Here is an 18,960-nt window from a genome sequence, read left to right as displayed (position 1 = left end):
GATGTGCTTTCTTTGAAAGTGAGGTAGATAGGATCTTAAGCCTAGGAGCAAAATGAAAGGATTTTGACTTAGAGAGGAGCATTTGAGAGTGTTAGGTGGAAACAATGCTCTGAGTTATACTTGTGGTCCTTGTCCTTGACCTTTTAAATCCCTGAAAAGGATCAAGTCATGAGACAGGGGAGGAATGGAACCAATCAAGACATAGCATGTCATTCCGACTTGTAAAGCAGAAAAAAACTCTAATGTACCTATTTTCTCTTATTTCTTTCTACAGATTATATCTTGTATGACTACTTCCAATCATTCCTCCATGACTGAGTTTATCCTTGAAGGGTTAACAAAAAGCCCAGAGCTTCAATTGCCCCTTTTCCTNTGCCTAGAGCTTCAATTGCCCTTTTTCCTACTGTTCCTTGGAGTATATGTGGTCACATTGGTGGGGAACCTGGGCATGATCCTCTTAATTGCTATCAGTTCTCAACTTCACTCTCCGATGTATTATTTTCTCAGTCATTTGTCATTCATTGATCTCTGCTACTCCTCTGTCATTACCCCAAAAATGCTGGTGAACTTCATATCAGAGAAGAACATTATCTCCTTTCTGGAGTGCATGACTCAGCTTTATTTCTTCCTTATTTTTGTAATTGCCGAAGGCTACCTTCTGACTGCCATGGCATATGACCGTTATGTAGCCATCTGTAGTCCACTGCTTTACAATATTATCATGTCCCATAAGGTCTGCTCCATAATGATGGCTGTGGTATATTCACTGGGGTTGTTTGGGGCTACAGTCCATACTACCGTCATGTCAGTGTTGTCCTTCTGTGGGTCTCATGTTGTCAGTCATTATTTTTGTGATATTCTCCCCTTGTTGACTCTCTCTTGCTCCAGCACCCACATCAATGAGATACTGTTGTTTATTATTGGAGGGGTTAATACCTTAGCACCTACACTGGCTGTACTCATCTCTTACGCTTTCATTCTTTCGAGTATTCTCCGTATTCGCTCTGCTGAGGGACGGTCCAAAGCCTTTGGCACTTGTAGCTCCCATCTCATGGCTGTGGGTATCTTTTTTGGGTCTATCACATTCATGTATTTCAAACCCCCTTCTAGTAATACTATGGAACAGGAGAAGGTGTCCTCAGTGTTCTACACCACAGTGATCCCCTTGCTGAATCCCATGATCTACACCCTAAGGAACAAGGATGTGAAGAATGCACTGAGAAAGGTGGTTGGGGGAAGGTAGTCATGCTGACAAAGGGCATTCTCAGGAGCAAGAAAATAATGAACCAGATGAAAAGTTGTCAGGGGCTTTGTGTAATTTCTTTCTCTCTTCTGGAGATAAAATTCACCATTGTTCACAAAACATACATTTTATACTTGAGAATGATTGAGGCATTTTTAGAGATTATCAAACAATATGATTTTCTGATAGTCAATTTAATCTTTGGAAACTTTACATGTATTAAAGGAACAGAAGTTGACAGAAGAGGGAGAACAAAGCAAGATAAAAAGACTATCTTGAAGTTATTAATTATTAATATTATAGCAAATTAAATATTAATTTTGAAAGTGCTTAATAACCAGAGAGTGAGTTAAGGGTTGTGTTTAAAGAAGCATGATGTTAATTAATTAAAAATTCCTGGAGGGCGGGAGGGGACATAGTCTTTATTTATTTATTTACTGATTTATTTATTTATTTATTTATTTATTACAGATGAACATAGGGGAAGGGAAGGAAAAATAAAATAAGATGAAAACAGAGAAGGAGACAAACCATAAGAGACTCTTAACTATAAGGAACAAACTGAGGGTTGCTGGAGGGGAGTGGGGAGGGGAAAGGGGTAACTGGGTGATGGGCATTAAGGAAGGCCCTTGATATAATGAGTGCTGGGTGTTGTATGCAACTGATGAATCACTAAATTCTACCTCTGAAACTAGTAATACACTATATGTTAATTAAATTGAATTTAAATAAAAATATTTTTTAAAAGAGAGGTGTATTTAAACTTACTCAGAGAAGGGATTTTTTTCAGTCTGTAGGGCTTTATAGTGATATGTTGAGAATATCTGGACAGAGCTGTGAGGGCTGTAGTATATGAGTGAAGAAAAACTTGTAGGTGGATTGTGGCATGTGTGAAGGGTGGTGGGGAGAGAGACAGACACAGGAAGAAGGAGGAGACTAGCTTAGGGTGAAGGTTAGGGAAAGAGATGTCATTATCTCAGTCTTAACAACACACACACATTCAGTACAGATCAATAATAACTATCCTGAAGTCTCACATTGCCTGTCTTGAAGGCCATCCCTTAGGCTATGACTATCTNTTGAGTGGAGAAAAACTTGTAGGTGGATTGTGGCATGTGTGGAGGGTGGTGGGGAGAGAGACAGACACAGGAAGAAAGAGGACTAGCTTAGGGTGAAGGTTAGGGAAAGAGATGTCATTATCTCAGTCTTAACAACACACACACATTCAGTACAGATCAATAATAACTATCCTGAAGTCTCACATTGCCTGTCTTGAAGGCCATCCCTTAGGCTATGACTATCTGGCACACAGTCTATTAGAGTATGGCTCCAATTTGAAGACATGAATTAATTTTTAACTTTGTATTAGAATAATAATTTTAATGACAATGATATTTCTTTCTCCTTAATTCTATAGTCTTTCCTACCCTCTGTATGAGTCCTAGGTTTTGATCCTGAGATTTTGGCTATGTCCACCATTTCCCTTTGGTTCAGGGACTCAACCTTCTCAGAGAAGAGAAACACAGTCTCCCTGGTGGTTTCTTGCATTGGGACAGCATTCCAGGCATCAGTACATAACCTCCGGATCACTCTACTCTGAAGTATAGAGCTCTGTGTTGGGAGGTATGTGCATGAAGTACCTGGGAATCAAGCTCTAAGATTGAGCAGTTTTGGTTTTTGTCCATGACTTAAATGAGAATATCAAAGAAGGTTTTTTTTTTTTAAGATTTTATTTATTTGAGAGAGAGAGCATAAGCAAGAGAAGAGACAGAAGGAGAGAGAGAGGGACAAGCAGACTTCCTGCTGGNGACTCCCTGCTGGGTGTGGGATCCTGAAGCAGGGCTAGATGCAGGGTTCAATGCAGGGCTCAATCCCAGGACTCTGGGATCATGACCTGAGCCGAAGTCAAACACTTAATTGACAGAGTTACCCAGGCACCCNTTTTTTAAGATTTTATTTATTTGAGAGAGAGAGCATAAGCAAGAGAAGAGACAGAAGGAGAGAGAGAGGGACAAGCAGACTTCCTGCTGGGTGTGGGATCCTGAAGCAGGGCTAGATGCAGGGTTCAATGCAGGGCTCAATCCCAGGACTCTGGGATCATGACCTGAGCCGAAGTCAAACACTTAATTGACAGAGTTACCCAGGCACCCAGAGAATATCAAAGTTTAATCAGATTTGCAGATCTGTGAAGTTGTGAGAACCATTAATTTAATGGATGACAAAATTATGATTCATGAAGAACTTTGGAAATGAGTGATGGATATATTTAGTGAGATTAAAATGCACATGGATGATATAAGATTCAATACTTCTACAAGAATGAAGAGTGTAGGGGAGAAATTGGTTAATTGCAGAGAATTAAGGATTTTTGATTACAATAGAGTCAATGTAAGTAAGAAAGTTAATGTTATCTTGTTTGCATTAGATACACTTCAGTATGTAGAATGAGAAAAATTCTAGTCATCATTTGCAGTGTAGTGATCAGATAACTTGCGTTTGAATGCAGTTTATTCAGGGGCTACCAGTTTCCAAAGGCCAGTGACCCTTTGTATATTCTGTGGAGGATGGCCATGATGCGAGACTTGAAATCATACATTCGTTAATTTATTCATCCTCATTCATTTAACAATATTTCTCAAAGTCCAGTACATGCCTGAGACCTTACTGGTGATAAAAGAATGAACAAAAAACACAAAGTCCTTTCCCACATTAGATTTAGGTTTCCATTTCAAAGACAATGAACAAGGAGAAAAATATGCAATACCCTGGAATACTTTCTAAAAAAAAAATCAATAAAGTACAATAAAAGGATAGAGGTATGGGGGGATGGTTAGCTTACAAATCGAAGGGCTGAGGTTTTTAGTTGTGGAACTTGTTTTTACCACAGGGTATACCTAGGTTAAATGGGAGAAAGTTACAGAGAGACACACCTTTTCTCAAATTAAGGGACTTTTTCTCACATTTCGCATTTCCATAAAACCACCATTTGTATGTGGGATGAGATCTTGTACTGCCTGCAGTCTCCGTGTGTTAATTTCTTGGTCTGTACATAGCTTATCCCTAGAGATGTGAAATATCTCACAAGGGGCTAATAACAAATCTTTGTGTTGGGCCCTATATTAGTTTCCTGTGCATACTGCAACGCATTAGAGCAGAAATATATTCTGTCATAATTCTGAAGATCTGACGTCTAAAGTAGTGTCACTGGACAAAACTCAAGGTGTTGGCAGAGCCTCGTTCCTTCTGCAAGCTCCAGGGGAGAATCTGTTCTTTGCCCTCTCCACCTCCTGGTGGCATGCCTTGGATGGTAGTTGCATCACTTCAATCTCTACCTCTGTGGTCATATTGCCTCTTCTTCTGCTGTGAAAAATCTCCCTCTGCTTTTCTCTCATAAATATATATTTGATTGCATTTAGGGTCTCCTTGGATAATCCAGGATACTCTGCCCATCTCAATTAATCTTAATTAAGTCACACCTGCAAAGTCCTCTTTGACATGTAAGGAAACATTTGCATGTTTNATGTAAGGAAACATTTACATGTTTCAGAGGTTAGGAAGTAAATATCCTTTGGGAGACATTTTCCAGCTTACCACAAACCCTCTGGGAAACAAGGACCTATGAGATTAGTTTAAAATTGTATGTTCTGTCTGGGATTCTTAGAGGACTGACTGAAGCAATGGCATGAAAAAAATGACTCAGACTGTATTAGTCATAAAACCACAAAATGTTACTGTAAATCGTTCAGGATACATGTCTAAATGCCCAGAAAAAGGTTATTCATTGAGTCCAAGTTATGATCAAAGTTTGTCAATATATAAAAATGATGCCTTTGTTTCATATTTTATATCCTAAAGGCTCATTAGGGACACTGATGGGTTCTTAGTAACAAGCACCAGTACTGGAGCTGGTCATAATGATCTCACTTCTTTTTGTTCGTGGAACTGTTCGATTCCCTGGATTGATTAAAAGTAGAGTCTCTTCCATTTGACTTGACCTTCTTGAGTTTAGTTGGATAGTTTCTAAGGCAGCGGGAATAGGTCCTACGTGCCATACTTAGCCAGCAGTCCACCTCCACCTCTGCTTCCACACAGACTCATTTTGCCCGAGAGAACATATATGTATGGCAGAACGTTAATCAGTCATATGTCCTAAGCTGTCTTTGAGGTGGGTTGTAGAATTATTAAGTCCTTCTTATAGTGCTTCCTAATTCACAAAACCAATTTTGTGTTATATATTATCTAATTTTATGATTTCCCTGTGAAGCAGGTAGGGTTATCTTACAGATGAGAAAATTAAACACAGATCATGGGCCAGGACTGGAGGAGAAGTCTCTTGAATGTCAACCCAGGGCTCTTTCTACCTCCTCTGATAAACAATTATTGGAATGAAATTGGGCAGAGGGATAGGTTAAATAAGTGGTGGGGATTAAGGAGCGCACTTGTGATGAGCACTAGGTTTTGTATGGAAGTGCTGAATCGCTATACTCTACTCCTGAAACTAATATTATACTGTATGTTAACTAAAAACTTTAAAAAAAAAAGACTTTTAGCATGACCTCTGAATAAAAGGCTAGCTGGATCACAAAAGATGACCTTCTGTCTTTGGTATAGGTCTTCCTTATTATAAAAGTTATAGCACTAAAAAATTTGAAAGATAATTTACTTAAGTCCTGTCACTTGACTGATGATAAACTGAGTCTCAGAGAGTCTCAATGACTTCCTCAGAGTAACAGTTATTTTAATCAAGACAAAATTATACACCCATGCTCATAGCAACATTATTTACAAGAGCCAAAAGGTGGGAAAAACCCAAGTTCCATCAATGAATAAATGGATAAACAAAATATGGTATGTACATACAATGGAAAATCATTCAGCCTTAACACTTGCTACAACCTGGATGAATCTTGAAGACACTATGCTAAGTGAAATAAGCCAAACACAAGAAGAGAAATATTGTATGATTTCACTCCTATGCAAGTACTTGGAGTAATCAAATCCATAGAGTCAGAAAGTAGAAAAGTGGTTACTAGGGCCTGGGGAGAGGAAGGATGGGGAATTATCATGTAATGAGCACAGAGTTTCAGATGAGGGAGATGAAAAAGTTCTAGAGATGGATGGGGATGATGATCACATAACAATGTGGATGTGCGTAATGTCACAGAACTGTACACTTAAAATGGTAAATTTTGTCATAAATATACACTACACATATATACATGCTATAATACACACACACACACACTACAATAAAAAATAAAGGACAGTCTTTAAATTAAATCAATTTAGCTTTAGGAAGAGATNTATATACACTACACATATATACATGCTATAATACACACACACACACTACAATAAAAAATAAAGGACAGTCTTTAAATTAAATCAATTTAGCTTTAGGAAGAGATTTACACTTCATTATTTTTTTTCTTTTTCTTTCTTTCTTTTTTTTTTTTTTGACTGATGAAATAGTTGTGAAAAACCAGCAACTCACTGCAGACATTTGAGAATCGTCGATCCAATTTCTCTGTGTTCCAGAATCCCCATTGGGAACATGAAAATATAAAATAAGAAACTTGGGGAATTTACTACTCTTGGGAAATATAGCAATGGGGGGGAGGACGAGAGGATAATATCATTTTTGCAAAGCGTTATTATATACTGAGCACACCAGTAATCTCTAGGCTCAGTAGGTCTTGGGGGACCTGTGTGTGCAGGGGAGTTAAGTATTCCTAATGATATCCCTGTGCTTGATAAACCTCAAATAAAATTGCATGTCACTTTATTCTCTGGCTTTTAAGATTAGGGAAGCTAAGTATGATTTGCTTCAAGATCCAGAGAGTTAGTACTCTCCGCTGAATTTTGACTTTTACTTTTAGCCAACCAAATAATTCAATCATTGACATACAAACGTGCATGTTAGGCAGCAGAAGAGGCTTTGCTCTTACTNAGTTAGTACTCTCCGCTGAATTTTGACTTTTACTTTCAGCCAACCAAATAATTCAATCATTGACATACAAACGTGCATGTTAGGCAGCAGAAGAGGCTTTGCTCTTACTTGGCTATAGGAAGAATCTGTGTTATGAGCAAAGTAAACAATTCCTAAGAACTTCAATCTCTGTTCAGGACCNGTTCAGGACCAGGTGAGTGTGTGGTTTCATTTATGGCCGCTGTACTCCATCTGATCGAAGGGTGATTGGCGATTAGCAGCAACACGAACCACGTGCAATGTTTTGGCTTTACCAGGAGCACTCGCCCCACTGGCCTTTCCACTTGGTTATGTCCTCCCTTCTCCTCTTCCATTCATGTTGCCTTGTCACTTCTTCATAAATTGGGTCACAACCTCCTGCAGAAACGATTCCCAGTCTAAGTTCATCCAACTCTTGTGCGGAGAGTGTCACCGGTCTTTCCACATGACTCTGAAGCTTTTGCTTCCCTGAAGTGCTTCCTGTTTATGTATTCATTTTCCTTATCTTCTTATGCACCAGCCTACACAAGTCTCTTAGAGTTCTAGATACAAGGGCAGATACACTTGCAGGTAGAGTATTAATTATTGGACAGAATATTAAACATAAATCCCTACCTCTCATCTGTCTTGAAGGAGTATTCTGAGGCCAATAGGAGTTAGAATAAGAGCCCGTTCAGCCTGCTCTGTTAATGCTCTGTTTCCTCCTGGCTTCAGAAGCACTTGCTAAAGGGCTTTACACCCTTTGAGATGAAGAGCCTTCTATGCCCCAGACGCCCCCCCAGGGTGGATCAACACTTCCAAACCCTCTCGAAATTTCCAAGTCTAGAGACACAAATGTTTTAAAACCTAACCACCCCAAATGCTTAAAATATTTTCACCATTCATACCAAGGTGAAGGTTCTAGGATGAAGAAGAAACACACAATATTTTTCTTCATACCAAGGCAATGTATTTTGTCTCTTCATATTGTATTCCTTTCTATAATGAATATATTTCTTTTTAAAAATCACATTTTAATTAGTGTTTTTTTTTTTTTAAGATTTGTTTATTTGAGAAAGAGAGAGAGTGCACATGAAGGGGAGGTGTGGTGGGACAGGGAGAGACAGAATCTGAATCAGACTCCACACTGAGCACAGAGCCCAACATGGGGCTCGATCTCACAACCCTGAGATTATAACCTGAGCCAAAACCAAGAGTTGATTGCCCAACCAACTGTACCACCCAGGTATTCCTAGTGTCTTTAGATATTGGAACTTTCAATTCATTATTTTGGTTATCATAATATTTCTTTGAAGCAGTATTTATCATTCCCCCTTCTCAGATTATAACACTGAGATTTATGTTAAATGACTTGCCCCGTGTTGCAAAGTGGTCTGCAGTGAGGTCAGCCCTTGAAATAAGCCTCCTTTGTTATCAAAGCTTTTACACTGGCTTGCTGAGCAGGCTCTAAGTTCTCTCTTGATAAGCTCTTTTAATATTTTTTATAAGAAGTACTGAGTTCACAAAGTTGAACAGATTTCTTTTTGCTGCACTATTCGGAGCCTTTAATGAGCGAATATTTATAGCAGACTTCCAAGGGAGTCATATGGAAGTACCTGGAAACGGAAGCACATCTAGTGGGTTTTTTTCTTATTGTTCTTTTCCCTCACAGAGCATTCTGAGCACTGTCTGAGAAATGCTGCCCTAGGCTATGAATACACAGTGCCTCAGTGTGCCTCTTTAAGGAAAATGGTCTCTAAGTAATTTGGAGTACATTCAATAATCTATTAGATAATGGGTTCCTCAAGTGCCAAAAATATATATTTTTCCTTTCTGTATTTCCTCCAAGCCACAGTCAGTGTTAGGTAAACTTCTGAGATCAAGAGTTTGCCCTGGATCTCTGCTGGGCCTGTTTTAAACTACTTCAGGGTGTGCGGTGTCCCCGTGTTGTGCACAACACATGAACCCTATGCCCTGTTGTTGCACATGGTCAGGATTTGTCCTTTCCTTGAAACATTCTGAAATCTGAACCATCTATAACATCTCATAAAGTCCAACTCTCCTCCCAGACTCTCTTGGGGCTTTGTAATGAGTTAGAAGGCAAGAGATGTTAATAATAGATTTAATCCACCCTGTAAGGAAAAACAGAAGAGCTTGGTGGAAAAGAACAATTTTTTTTTTCTCAGAAACCAAAATTTTATTTATTTATTTAACATATAATGTATTATTTGTTTCAGGGGTACAGGACTGTGATTCATCAGTCCCACACTATACACAGTGCTCACCATAGCACATACCCTCCCCAATGTCCATCCCCCAGCCACCCCATCCAGCCCACCCCCTCCACTCCAGCAACCCACAGTTTATTTCCTGAGATTAAGAGTCTCTTATGCTTTGTCTCCCTCTCTGGTTTCATCTTTGTTTCATTTTTTTCCTCTCTTCCCCTATGATCCTCTGCCTTGTTTCTCAAATTCCACATGTCAGGGAGATCATATGATAATTGTCTTTCTCTGACTGACTTATTTGGCTTTGCATAATACCCACTCACGTCATTGCAAATAGCAAGATTCCATTTTTGATGGTTGCATAATATTCCATTTTATATAGATACATCTTCTTTTTTTTTAAATATTTTTTATTATATTATGTTAGTCACCATACAGTACATCCTTGATTTTTGATGTAAATCAAGAACAATGTTTTAAAATACCACAATTCAGAGGACAGAGAGATTAATTTAAGAAGAAAGTGATAATACAATAAGCAATTTATAGAACAAACTCAAATGGCCAGTATCCTATGAAAATGTGCTTACATTAATTAGAAGACAAAAAAGGACAAATTCAATAATGACTCATCATGTAACATTCAACACATTGGCAGAAACAGGTTGTACGTATTGCTATTGGGGATGCAAGAAAAAGGGCAGTCGTGTATTGCTACCAAAAAATGTGTATTATTATAGTTTTCTGTAAATCAATGTTGTACCATTTATATACAGTAAAAATTTTTAAACTCTGACTTATAAATATCTCTCCTGGGAAATTATTTCATAGAAATAAAACACTAGTATGTGTATGAACAATTTGAAATGGCAATGTCTTTGATAATGGCAATTTTTTCAATCCAGAAAAAAGTTAACACATCAATAAGAAGATGTAATATTTAGTGGTATATCTACATCACTGAATATTATACCACTGTTTATGTTCATCAGTTTTCTTGGAGGAATATTCTAAACTTTTTTTTTTTTAATGAGAAGGGAAGATATAAAAATAAATAGTGTGTAATAATATTATCCTACGTTCTAACCAAATGACAAAATGTGTGTGTGTATGCAAGTATAATACGTAAGCACATAGAAAGTTAATTGGGGAGAAGTTAATCACAGGTTCTCTGAATGGAGGGGGGAAACAAAGGAAAAGAAAAAGTGTATACTAATATAAAAATAGTACAGGGTGCTTTAGGCAGACAGGACCAGAGATAATGAGAGCTATGATCAGTCTCTGTTCCTGTTGACTTTCCTCTCGCAAGTCTGGTTTTGTTTAGACAGAGAATAAAGATCCATTTTAATATATACCTCTTTTCCATTTCCACAGAGGTCTCTAAAGAAGAATGGTTGCAGGAAATCATTCCACAGCAACCGAGTTTGTGTTAGTGGGTTTAACACAGAAGCCAGAGCTCCAGCTGCCTCTCTTCTTCCTGTTCCTGGGAATCTATATAGTGACAGTGGTGGGGAACTTGGGCTTGATTCTCCTGATTGCAGTAATCCCTTTGCTTCACACCCCCATGTACTACTTCCTCAGCAGCTTATCCTTCATCGATCTCTGCTATTCCTCTGTCATTACCCCCAAAATGCTGGTGAACTTCTTAGGGAAGAAGAATATGATCCTTTATTCTGAGTGCATGGCACAGCTCTTTTTCTTTGTGGTTTTTGTAGTGGCTGAGGGTTACCTCCTCACCGTGATGGCGTACGATCGCTACGTTGCTATCTGTAGCCCACTGCTTTACAGCGTGATCATGTCCTCGCGGGTCTGCTCGCTGCTCGTGTTGGTTGCCTTCATCCTGGGCTTTCTCTCTGCCTCGGCCCATACAAGTGCCATGGTGAAACTGTCTTTCTGCAGATCCCACATCGTCAGCCATTACTTCTGTGATGTCCTTCCTCTCCTCAATCTCTCCTGCTCCAATACACGCCTCAATGAGCTTCTGCTTTTCATCATTGCGGGATTTAACACCTTGGTGCCCACCCTAGCGGTCTTCATTTCCTATGCTTTCATTTTCTACAGCATCCTTCGCATCCGATCCTCAGCGGGCCGGTCCAAAGCATTTGGTACTTGCAGCTCTCATCTCATGGCTGTGGGGATCTTCTTTGGGTCTATCACCTTCATGTATTTCAAACCCCCTTCCAGTAACTCCCTGGAACAGGAGAAGGTGTCCTCAGTGTTTTATACCACAGTGATCCCTATGCTGAATCCTTTAATATACAGTCTGAGAAACAAGGATGTAAAGAAAGCATTGAGGAAGGTTTTGGTGAAGAAATGAGGCTTGCTTTTGGAGATTTATAGATGGGAGGAATGAAGGTCCCAACGAACCTTCATTTTTCCTTGTTATTCTGTTGTAATATGCATAGTACCTGGACTTTTAAATTCTTTCCCATCTATAATTGATTCCATTTCCTCAATGAAATAAAAGGGCATTTAGTAAAGCAGGTTTTAGTGTTCTTATTTTGGGCCAGGAAAACTGAGGTTTAGTTTTATTTTGTCTAACTTATGGTGGTAGAAGAGGAATGAGAATTCATATTTTCTCCAGTGTTATTCTTTTTTTCCTAATAGTCTGTGTGTGCTTTATCTTTTTTTTTTTTTAAAGATTTTATTTATTTATTCAACAGAGATACAGACAGCCAGCGAGAGAGGGAACACAAGCAGGGGGAGCGGGAGAGGGAAGCAGGCTCATAGTGGAGGAGCCTGATGTGGGGCTCGATCCCATAACGTCAGGATCACGCCCTGAGCCGAAGGCAGACGCTTAACCGCTGTGCCACCCAGGCGCCCCTGTGTGTGCTTTATCTAATATCTGCTGTGTCAGAGTGCTGAGTTTTCTGCTGATAATAATGCTAAGGGATATGTAACTCCATCCCACAGCTCCATTAATTCTTGATGGAATGAGACAAATACACAAGAGGAAAAAGAAAAGAAAAGAAAAGAAAAGAAAAGAAAAGAAAAGAAAAGAAAAGAAAAGAAAAGAAAGAAAAGAAAGAAGGTTGTAAAAGCAGTTACGGAACAAGAATGGCAATTCTAGTCAAGTAGGTCTTCCTCAAAATGCTTTTTCTCTTTTTTTCTTATTCAGCACATTCAGAATCTCTTCATTTCTTTTCCATTTCTTTGTTGACTCTCCCTCTCTCCTTCCCATCCCTCCCTTCCTCTCTCTCCTGTCTCTCTCTCTTTCTGTCTCTGTCTTGTGACATGATGGTTCTGTACTAAGGGACCTCTGAGCAGACATTTTCAGGACTGTGTGGGGTTTCCACTACCTGTTGCAATAAAGTTTATAAAACATGCCTCACAGGGAGGGTATAACCCCCGCATTTGTTTCAGTTGGAGATTGTTCTCAGTGGATTCCTGAACTGAACTCTGGTTGATGTTTCCGAGCTTGTGTTCTTACTGCATAAGTAAGTACCACACACTTTAGACGATGTCTTTCCTGGGTTTTCACACATCCTGGGTCTCATGTAACACTTCTTCTGTGTTTGTTGTTTGGGGGGAGGTTATAATGAAATAAGCCTCTGATGTTTTGCAGCCCTCAGCTGTTTTCCTCTACCTCCAAGGAATGTTCTATGGAATTTCTAGAGTTTTAACTTCCATCTTATGTTGCTTCTCTTCACCCATTGTTATGTGTTAAACCAGCAGTTGAAACGAGCTGCCTTTCTCCCTTTACTTTTTTCTTTTTTTGCCTTTACCAGTATGGTTTTTACAACATTATTCTCTGGATTTTATCTTCGGAAATTATTCTACTCAAGAAATATGAAATCAGTAGGTCTGGATCTGCCAAAATTCCACTGTTATCACAAAGCTTACCTATTTTTAGCTTCCTCCTTTTGATAATCCCACCAAGAATACATCTTCCCTCTGGTTTGTTTAATGAGGTCCTGGACTTTACCATGGTCTTGGCCACCTGTCCCTTAATCTGTCTTCTCTTCCCTATGCCTTGCTCCAGATATTTCCTTCCTATGTTTTCTCAGGTTCCAGGTAATGTCTGTATCTACTCAGAGAGTCCCATCCCTTAAGATCTTTCCATCTTGAAAGCAAACGTGTGCTATTTACTGCTTTTTAGTGGTTTTAATATGGCAGTGAATAATTTCCTGGATTCAGGTTCCTGGTTTTCAAATTATTTTCTACCACATAGATTTAGAACCCCTTACCTCCCCTCCCCTTCCTCTCTCTCTGTCTCTCTGTCTTTCTCTCTCTCTCCCTCTCCCTCTCTCTTATTCTAGTTTAATTAACATGTTTTACTTTATTTTCTTTCTTTTTTTATATTGTTCCTGTAATGTAGGAGCAACCTTTACAAATCACTTGATTTCCTCAACAGACTTGATTCCTAGAAATAGAATGTTTCATCCAGGTCTTTAAGCTACCTTTTTAGTCTTCAGATTTGCTATAATTTCACTGAGCTGTTTTTTTTTTCTCAATATAAGAAGATGCAATATTCTTTTTTATGGTAAGCCCCCACCCCATTTGTATTTGTTCATTAATGAAATCTACCACCGGTTTAAAGAGAAACTCCTAATTAGAAGATGGGAAGTTAAAGCCCTGGGCAGAGCTTATGTATTTAAGAAATTTAGGGACAAGTTGAGCCCACTCAATGGAAGTTAACTCTTGAGCCAGTGTATAAGCCACAAGAAATGAAGGTTAGACTTTCCACAGTGCCATGTCTGAGTCACAAAGGCAAGTAAGGCACCACAGAGGAGTGATATAATTTAAAGCAGCCTAACGACCCTGTCAGACTAGTCTTGGAACCAAATATTTCTTGAAGACATGGCTGAAAAATAGAGTGGAAACAAAAAAATAATTGTCTAACAAGAGTTTATATGAAAAGGTCCTCTTTTCCCTGTAATGAAATCATTACCTCCTTGGGAAAAGCTTCCTCTGTATGTCCAAGTTTAAGCTGCAGCAGTGTTTGCTTGTGCAATTGCTGAGTTTGGCTCAATTTACCAACCTGCATTTGCCAAGGATCATAGGACACAAGGCTTTAGTGGAGGCTTGCTTAGCTCACAGTTTTCTTTTCTTTTCTTTTTTAATTTAAATTCAATTAATTAACATACAGTGTATTATTAGTTTCAGAGGTAGTGTTCAGTGATTCATCAGTTTTACATAATACCCAGTGCTCATTACATAGCTCACAGTTTTCAAGGGACATGTCCTCTGCTGAGGCATTTGCCTTTGCTTAAGGCTCATCACTAGCAGTGTGGCCTCTGCAGAAGTGAATGTACACCTGCATAAAATTATTCATTCACTTTTGAACCAATCTGCTCTGTATTACACCTATGAAGGTTAGAATTCCACTTTGTGAAAGCTTTAGACTCATAGCCATTTGCTGGGATCTTATTAGCTAAAAGTTATGCATAAACTATAAACTATATAAATATCACAAAATAAGTGTGACTTCATGTCACTGAGTCAAAATCCCCTCTCTCTATCAAAACCCCAAAACTCCTAGGTGCACTTTTGCTCTTAAATCTACTTTTCCTGTTAACTTATTCATAACAGTGATCCAATATACAAGATACAGTAGTTTGAGAAAGTAAAATACAGATCACTTGTTCTTCACTAATAGAAAAGGTAAATAAAAAATCTGTCAAGTGAAGACCAAAATGTCTTGTTACATCTTTATTATTGGTAAAGGTATATTTTGGGGCAAGCAAACTTTTTAAAACTAAGCTCTAGAATTAGGCAAACTTACTACTCTGATCACAGAAAAGTGCAGGATTTCTGCAGATCTCTACCTAGAGGTCAGATTGCATGGGGAAGAGTAACCAAGAATACATTCTTTCTGGATGTGTACGAACTTTCAAAAAGAAAGGAATAGTTTCTCCTTTGAAACTCACCACTCAGAGAGATCATTCCACCTCTGTACTCCGGAGGAGTAACTTAGGGTGTGAAGTGGGTCTGGAGTGTTAGAGTAATAGCTATTCCTCCACCTGGATGAGAACATCAAGAATGAGGGAGGGGAGTCTCCTCCCCCTTTCATGGACTCCTAGAATTCAGAAAAAAACACATTCCAATCAATTCAGAGGGAAAAAAGGCAAGTCTGTGTTTAATAAAAATAGAATCAAGAAAGAAGATTCAAAATTAAGTTATGACAGAAATTCTAAGTAAGTCTTAGAAAATGACAGAAGACCCTCTTTCTGCTTAAAAACACTTATTCATATAACATAATATAATAAAAAATTATTATTATTATAAAAATTATTATTATTATAAAAAACCACTTATTCATAAACTTACTCCAGAAGGAAAAGTCAGTACCAGTAGAAAAGAACAAAAGGATTTTAGCTGACCAAAATAAAAATATGTAAAATATCCTTATAAATTCATATAAAAAAGATTAATACTCCATAGAAGAGTAGTCAAAAATTATTCAGTGAACAAATATAAAAAATATATGAATGCAAATTAGCATGTTAAACTTGTCCAACTCTATTAGTAATAAACATTCAAATAAATCAATTGTAACATGCATGCTTAATTATCTATATTAATTTCTATAAGACAGTTTGATAGTATGTATTAAATATATTGAATTGTATATTCTTTGTAGGCTTTTACCAAGTTATGGAATTTTTAGGCATGTATGCTTAAAAAATTAATGTCATATTGGCAAAGATAGAGCTACAATGATATTAATTGCTGTGCTATTGATAATTACTAAAATAAATTGAATTAAATGACCCTCAGAGATATAAACTGAAATAAAATATGGTGTAAATAAATATACAGTAGAAAACAAAAGCAGTCATAAAACAATACTTAGTGACATGGATCATAGCCAACGTATATTGAAATTTTAAAAGACATGCATGGCAAATGGCATACAAAAACATAACTCATGGGGCGCCTGGGTGGCACAGCGGTTAAGCGTCTGCCTTCGGCTCAGGGCGTGATCCCGGCGTTATGGGATCGAGCCCCACGTCAGGCTCCTCCTCTATGAGCCTGCTTCTTCCTCTCCCACTCCCCCTGCTTGTGTTCCCTCTCTCACTGGCTGTCTCTATCTCTGTCAAATAAATAAATAAAATCTTTAAAAAAAAAAACATAACTCACTAGGATAAAAAAAATCCCTAAAGCATTAACATTCTTTCTTATTTCTTTCCAATTACAATAATCACATAGCATGCAAATGAATAAGGATAATATCAGAGGGATGATTCAAAAGTCATTTTTGTGTGCATCTGTGTTGAGTGCAGGATATTGAAGAAGTCTTATCTTCTACTCCAAGCATTTTTGGACATTCTTCACTTCATCTCATGAATTTTTATATATGTGCAGACACAAAAATGCACTAAGAATACAACTCCTTGAACTTTTAATTATGTTTATACCTACTTAGTGACTATCCAGATAAAGATATGAATAGAACGTTAACATCACACCTCAAGACTTTCTCATATTTTTTCCCAGTCAGTGTCCACTTTCTTCCAAAAGGCAGCACTAGTACAATTGGATAGTTTTCTTGCCTTATTTTGAACTTCATATAAACGGAATCATACAGTATATCCTCTAGTGTCTAGCTTATGTTACTCAAGAATTTTTCTATAAAGCTTAGCCATGTTGTGGCATGTCTGTGTAGTCTCCATTGTACGAATAAAACACATTTTATTTATCCATTCTCTTGTGTGATGGACGTTTCATAATGTGTTCAGTTTGGAGCCGTTATGATTAAGTTTCTATGAAAATACTTTTACTTGTCTTTTGGTTGATATATATCCCCATTTCTTTTGCGTATATACCTACATCTAGGTATATGTCTACTAGCTTATATGGTAGGTTATTTAACTTTAGAAAATATTTACGTTTAGAAAACAATGTCAAACTGTTTTCCAAGGTGATTGGTAATGCCATACTGCCACCAGCAATGTACGCAATTTCCAGCTACTCCAGATCCTTGTCAACACATTTTATTGTGAGTCTTTTCAACTTTAGCCTTTTTGATGAATATGTCACAGTATCTCATTATATGCAACCCCCTAATGTCAAATCATGTTGAAAATGTCACCATATATTATTTGGCTATTTGGCTATACTTTTTTCATTGAGAAGTATTTTGTCCAGAACTTTGGGTAGATGAGATAATGATACCTGCTTACATTTGAATCTCTCCATATGCCCTCCTCAAAGCTATCTAGCAGAACAGGTAAAACACATAAACACTAGATCTTTAGCACAGCTAGGTGATAAGAGCACTACCAACTTCAAATAACCTGTAAGTAGGAAAAATGACAGTAGATTCCAGCAAAGGTATTGGTGCCTGAGAATTAAAAAAGTCCATCTTAAATGCAAAAAAATGATGAAAAACTCAAGCTGCTAGACCAGGAAAGAAATCTAAAAGGGGCACACAATACACAAGACGTAATTTTAGAGAGGCAACATTTCTAGGGGAGAAAAGGATTAAATGAAGGAAGAGAGCTTTTGGAGTCTAGACGGAATGGAGAAAAGAAAAACAAGGAGAGAAAGGGAAAATCCTGAAATAAAATAAATATAAAAGAAAGCCCTAAGAAGAAGAAGAAGGACACACAATCTCTTTCCCTTTGCCTCTCCTCCAGAAAGTAGACATCCATTTAGGAAACTTCATGTCCCTATAACTACGGATTACAGGAAATTATCTCAAAGAGTAAACCTTGATCCACCACAGGCAAAACTCACCTATGGTAAGAGAGATAAGAGCTAGTGATTTGGTGGTGGGGGTATTGTAAGTCAACAGAAAAGAACACCAAAGCCATATAAAAAGAAGAAATTATTAGAGGGTAGAAAAAAACATGATTTTAAAAATCAAAATCCTATTGATTTTAGAAAAAAAATTAAAAATATGAGTCTATGGCTAAATTAATCAGGGTAAAAGAGAATAAATAAATATGCAAAGTAAAAAAGGTGAAAGACAAACCATTGAAACAGAGGCAGTTAAGGTAAACCATGAGAAAAAAATTCATCACTTTTTTTTAAGATTTTATTTATTTGTCAGACAGAGAGAGAGAATACGCGTGTGAGCACAAGCAGAGGGAGTGGCAGGCAGAGGCAGAAGCAGGATCCCTGCCAAGCAAGGAGCCCAATGCAGGACTCCATCCCAGGACCCTGAGATCATGACCTGAGCCGAAGGCAGGTGCTTAAGCGGCTGAGCCACCCAGATATCCCAAAATTTGATATCATTATATGAATGAGCTTTAAAACTTAGTTAAAAGGGCTGGGTTTTTTTAGAAAAATACAGTCTACCAATATTGTACTACCAGCAATGGTAATGCAGATCAATTTCCATTTAAGATTAAAGTTATCAACAAACTACCCCAGAGAAAAACACCAGACCCAGACTATTTCAAAGAGCGATTCTAGACCATCCACTTTTCTTTAACTGGAGTGTGGGGGCAGATGGAGGAAAGAATTTGGTGCATACCTCATATTTGGTGAACAGGGTCTTGTGCTTTTTCCTGAGATTTCATGTGTTGAGTCAGAATTCACTCCACCTACTCAAGAGAGGAAGTTATGTCCATTGGGATAGTTTTAGAATTCAGTTC

At 37.9% G+C, this 18,960-nt stretch overlaps 2 protein-coding genes across 2 annotated transcripts; both read left to right on the top strand.

Moving 5' to 3' along the window:
- Positions 1–286: 286 nt before the first annotated feature.
- On the top strand, positions 287–1,243 carry LOC100468124 (olfactory receptor 8D2). The gene has a single exon (XM_002928188.2). The coding sequence runs from the start codon at positions 287–289 to the stop codon at positions 1,241–1,243; it is 957 nt and encodes a 318-aa protein (XP_002928234.2).
- A 9,562-nt stretch (positions 1,244–10,805) lies between these two features.
- On the top strand, positions 10,806–11,732 carry LOC100468377 (olfactory receptor 8D1). The gene has a single exon (XM_002928189.2). It carries the CDS (start codon positions 10,806–10,808, stop codon positions 11,730–11,732), a length of 927 nt encoding a protein of 308 aa, XP_002928235.2.
- Positions 11,733–18,960: the final 7,228 nt, after the last annotated feature.

The sequence above is a fragment of the Ailuropoda melanoleuca genome, chromosome 8, assembly GCF_002007445.2.
Source record: "Ailuropoda melanoleuca isolate Jingjing chromosome 8, ASM200744v2, whole genome shotgun sequence".
Classification (NCBI taxonomy): Eukaryota; Metazoa; Chordata; class Mammalia; order Carnivora; family Ursidae; genus Ailuropoda; species Ailuropoda melanoleuca.
The sequence above is the reverse complement of the archived record's forward strand: the minus strand, read 5'-3'. Positions and strand labels throughout refer to the sequence as shown.

What these genes read in the sequence shown, in the direction of transcription:
- LOC100468377 (XM_002928189.2), top strand. Translation starts at nt 10,806, where the DNA reads ATGGTTGCAGGAAATCATTCCACAGCAACCGAGTTTGTGTTAGTGGGT.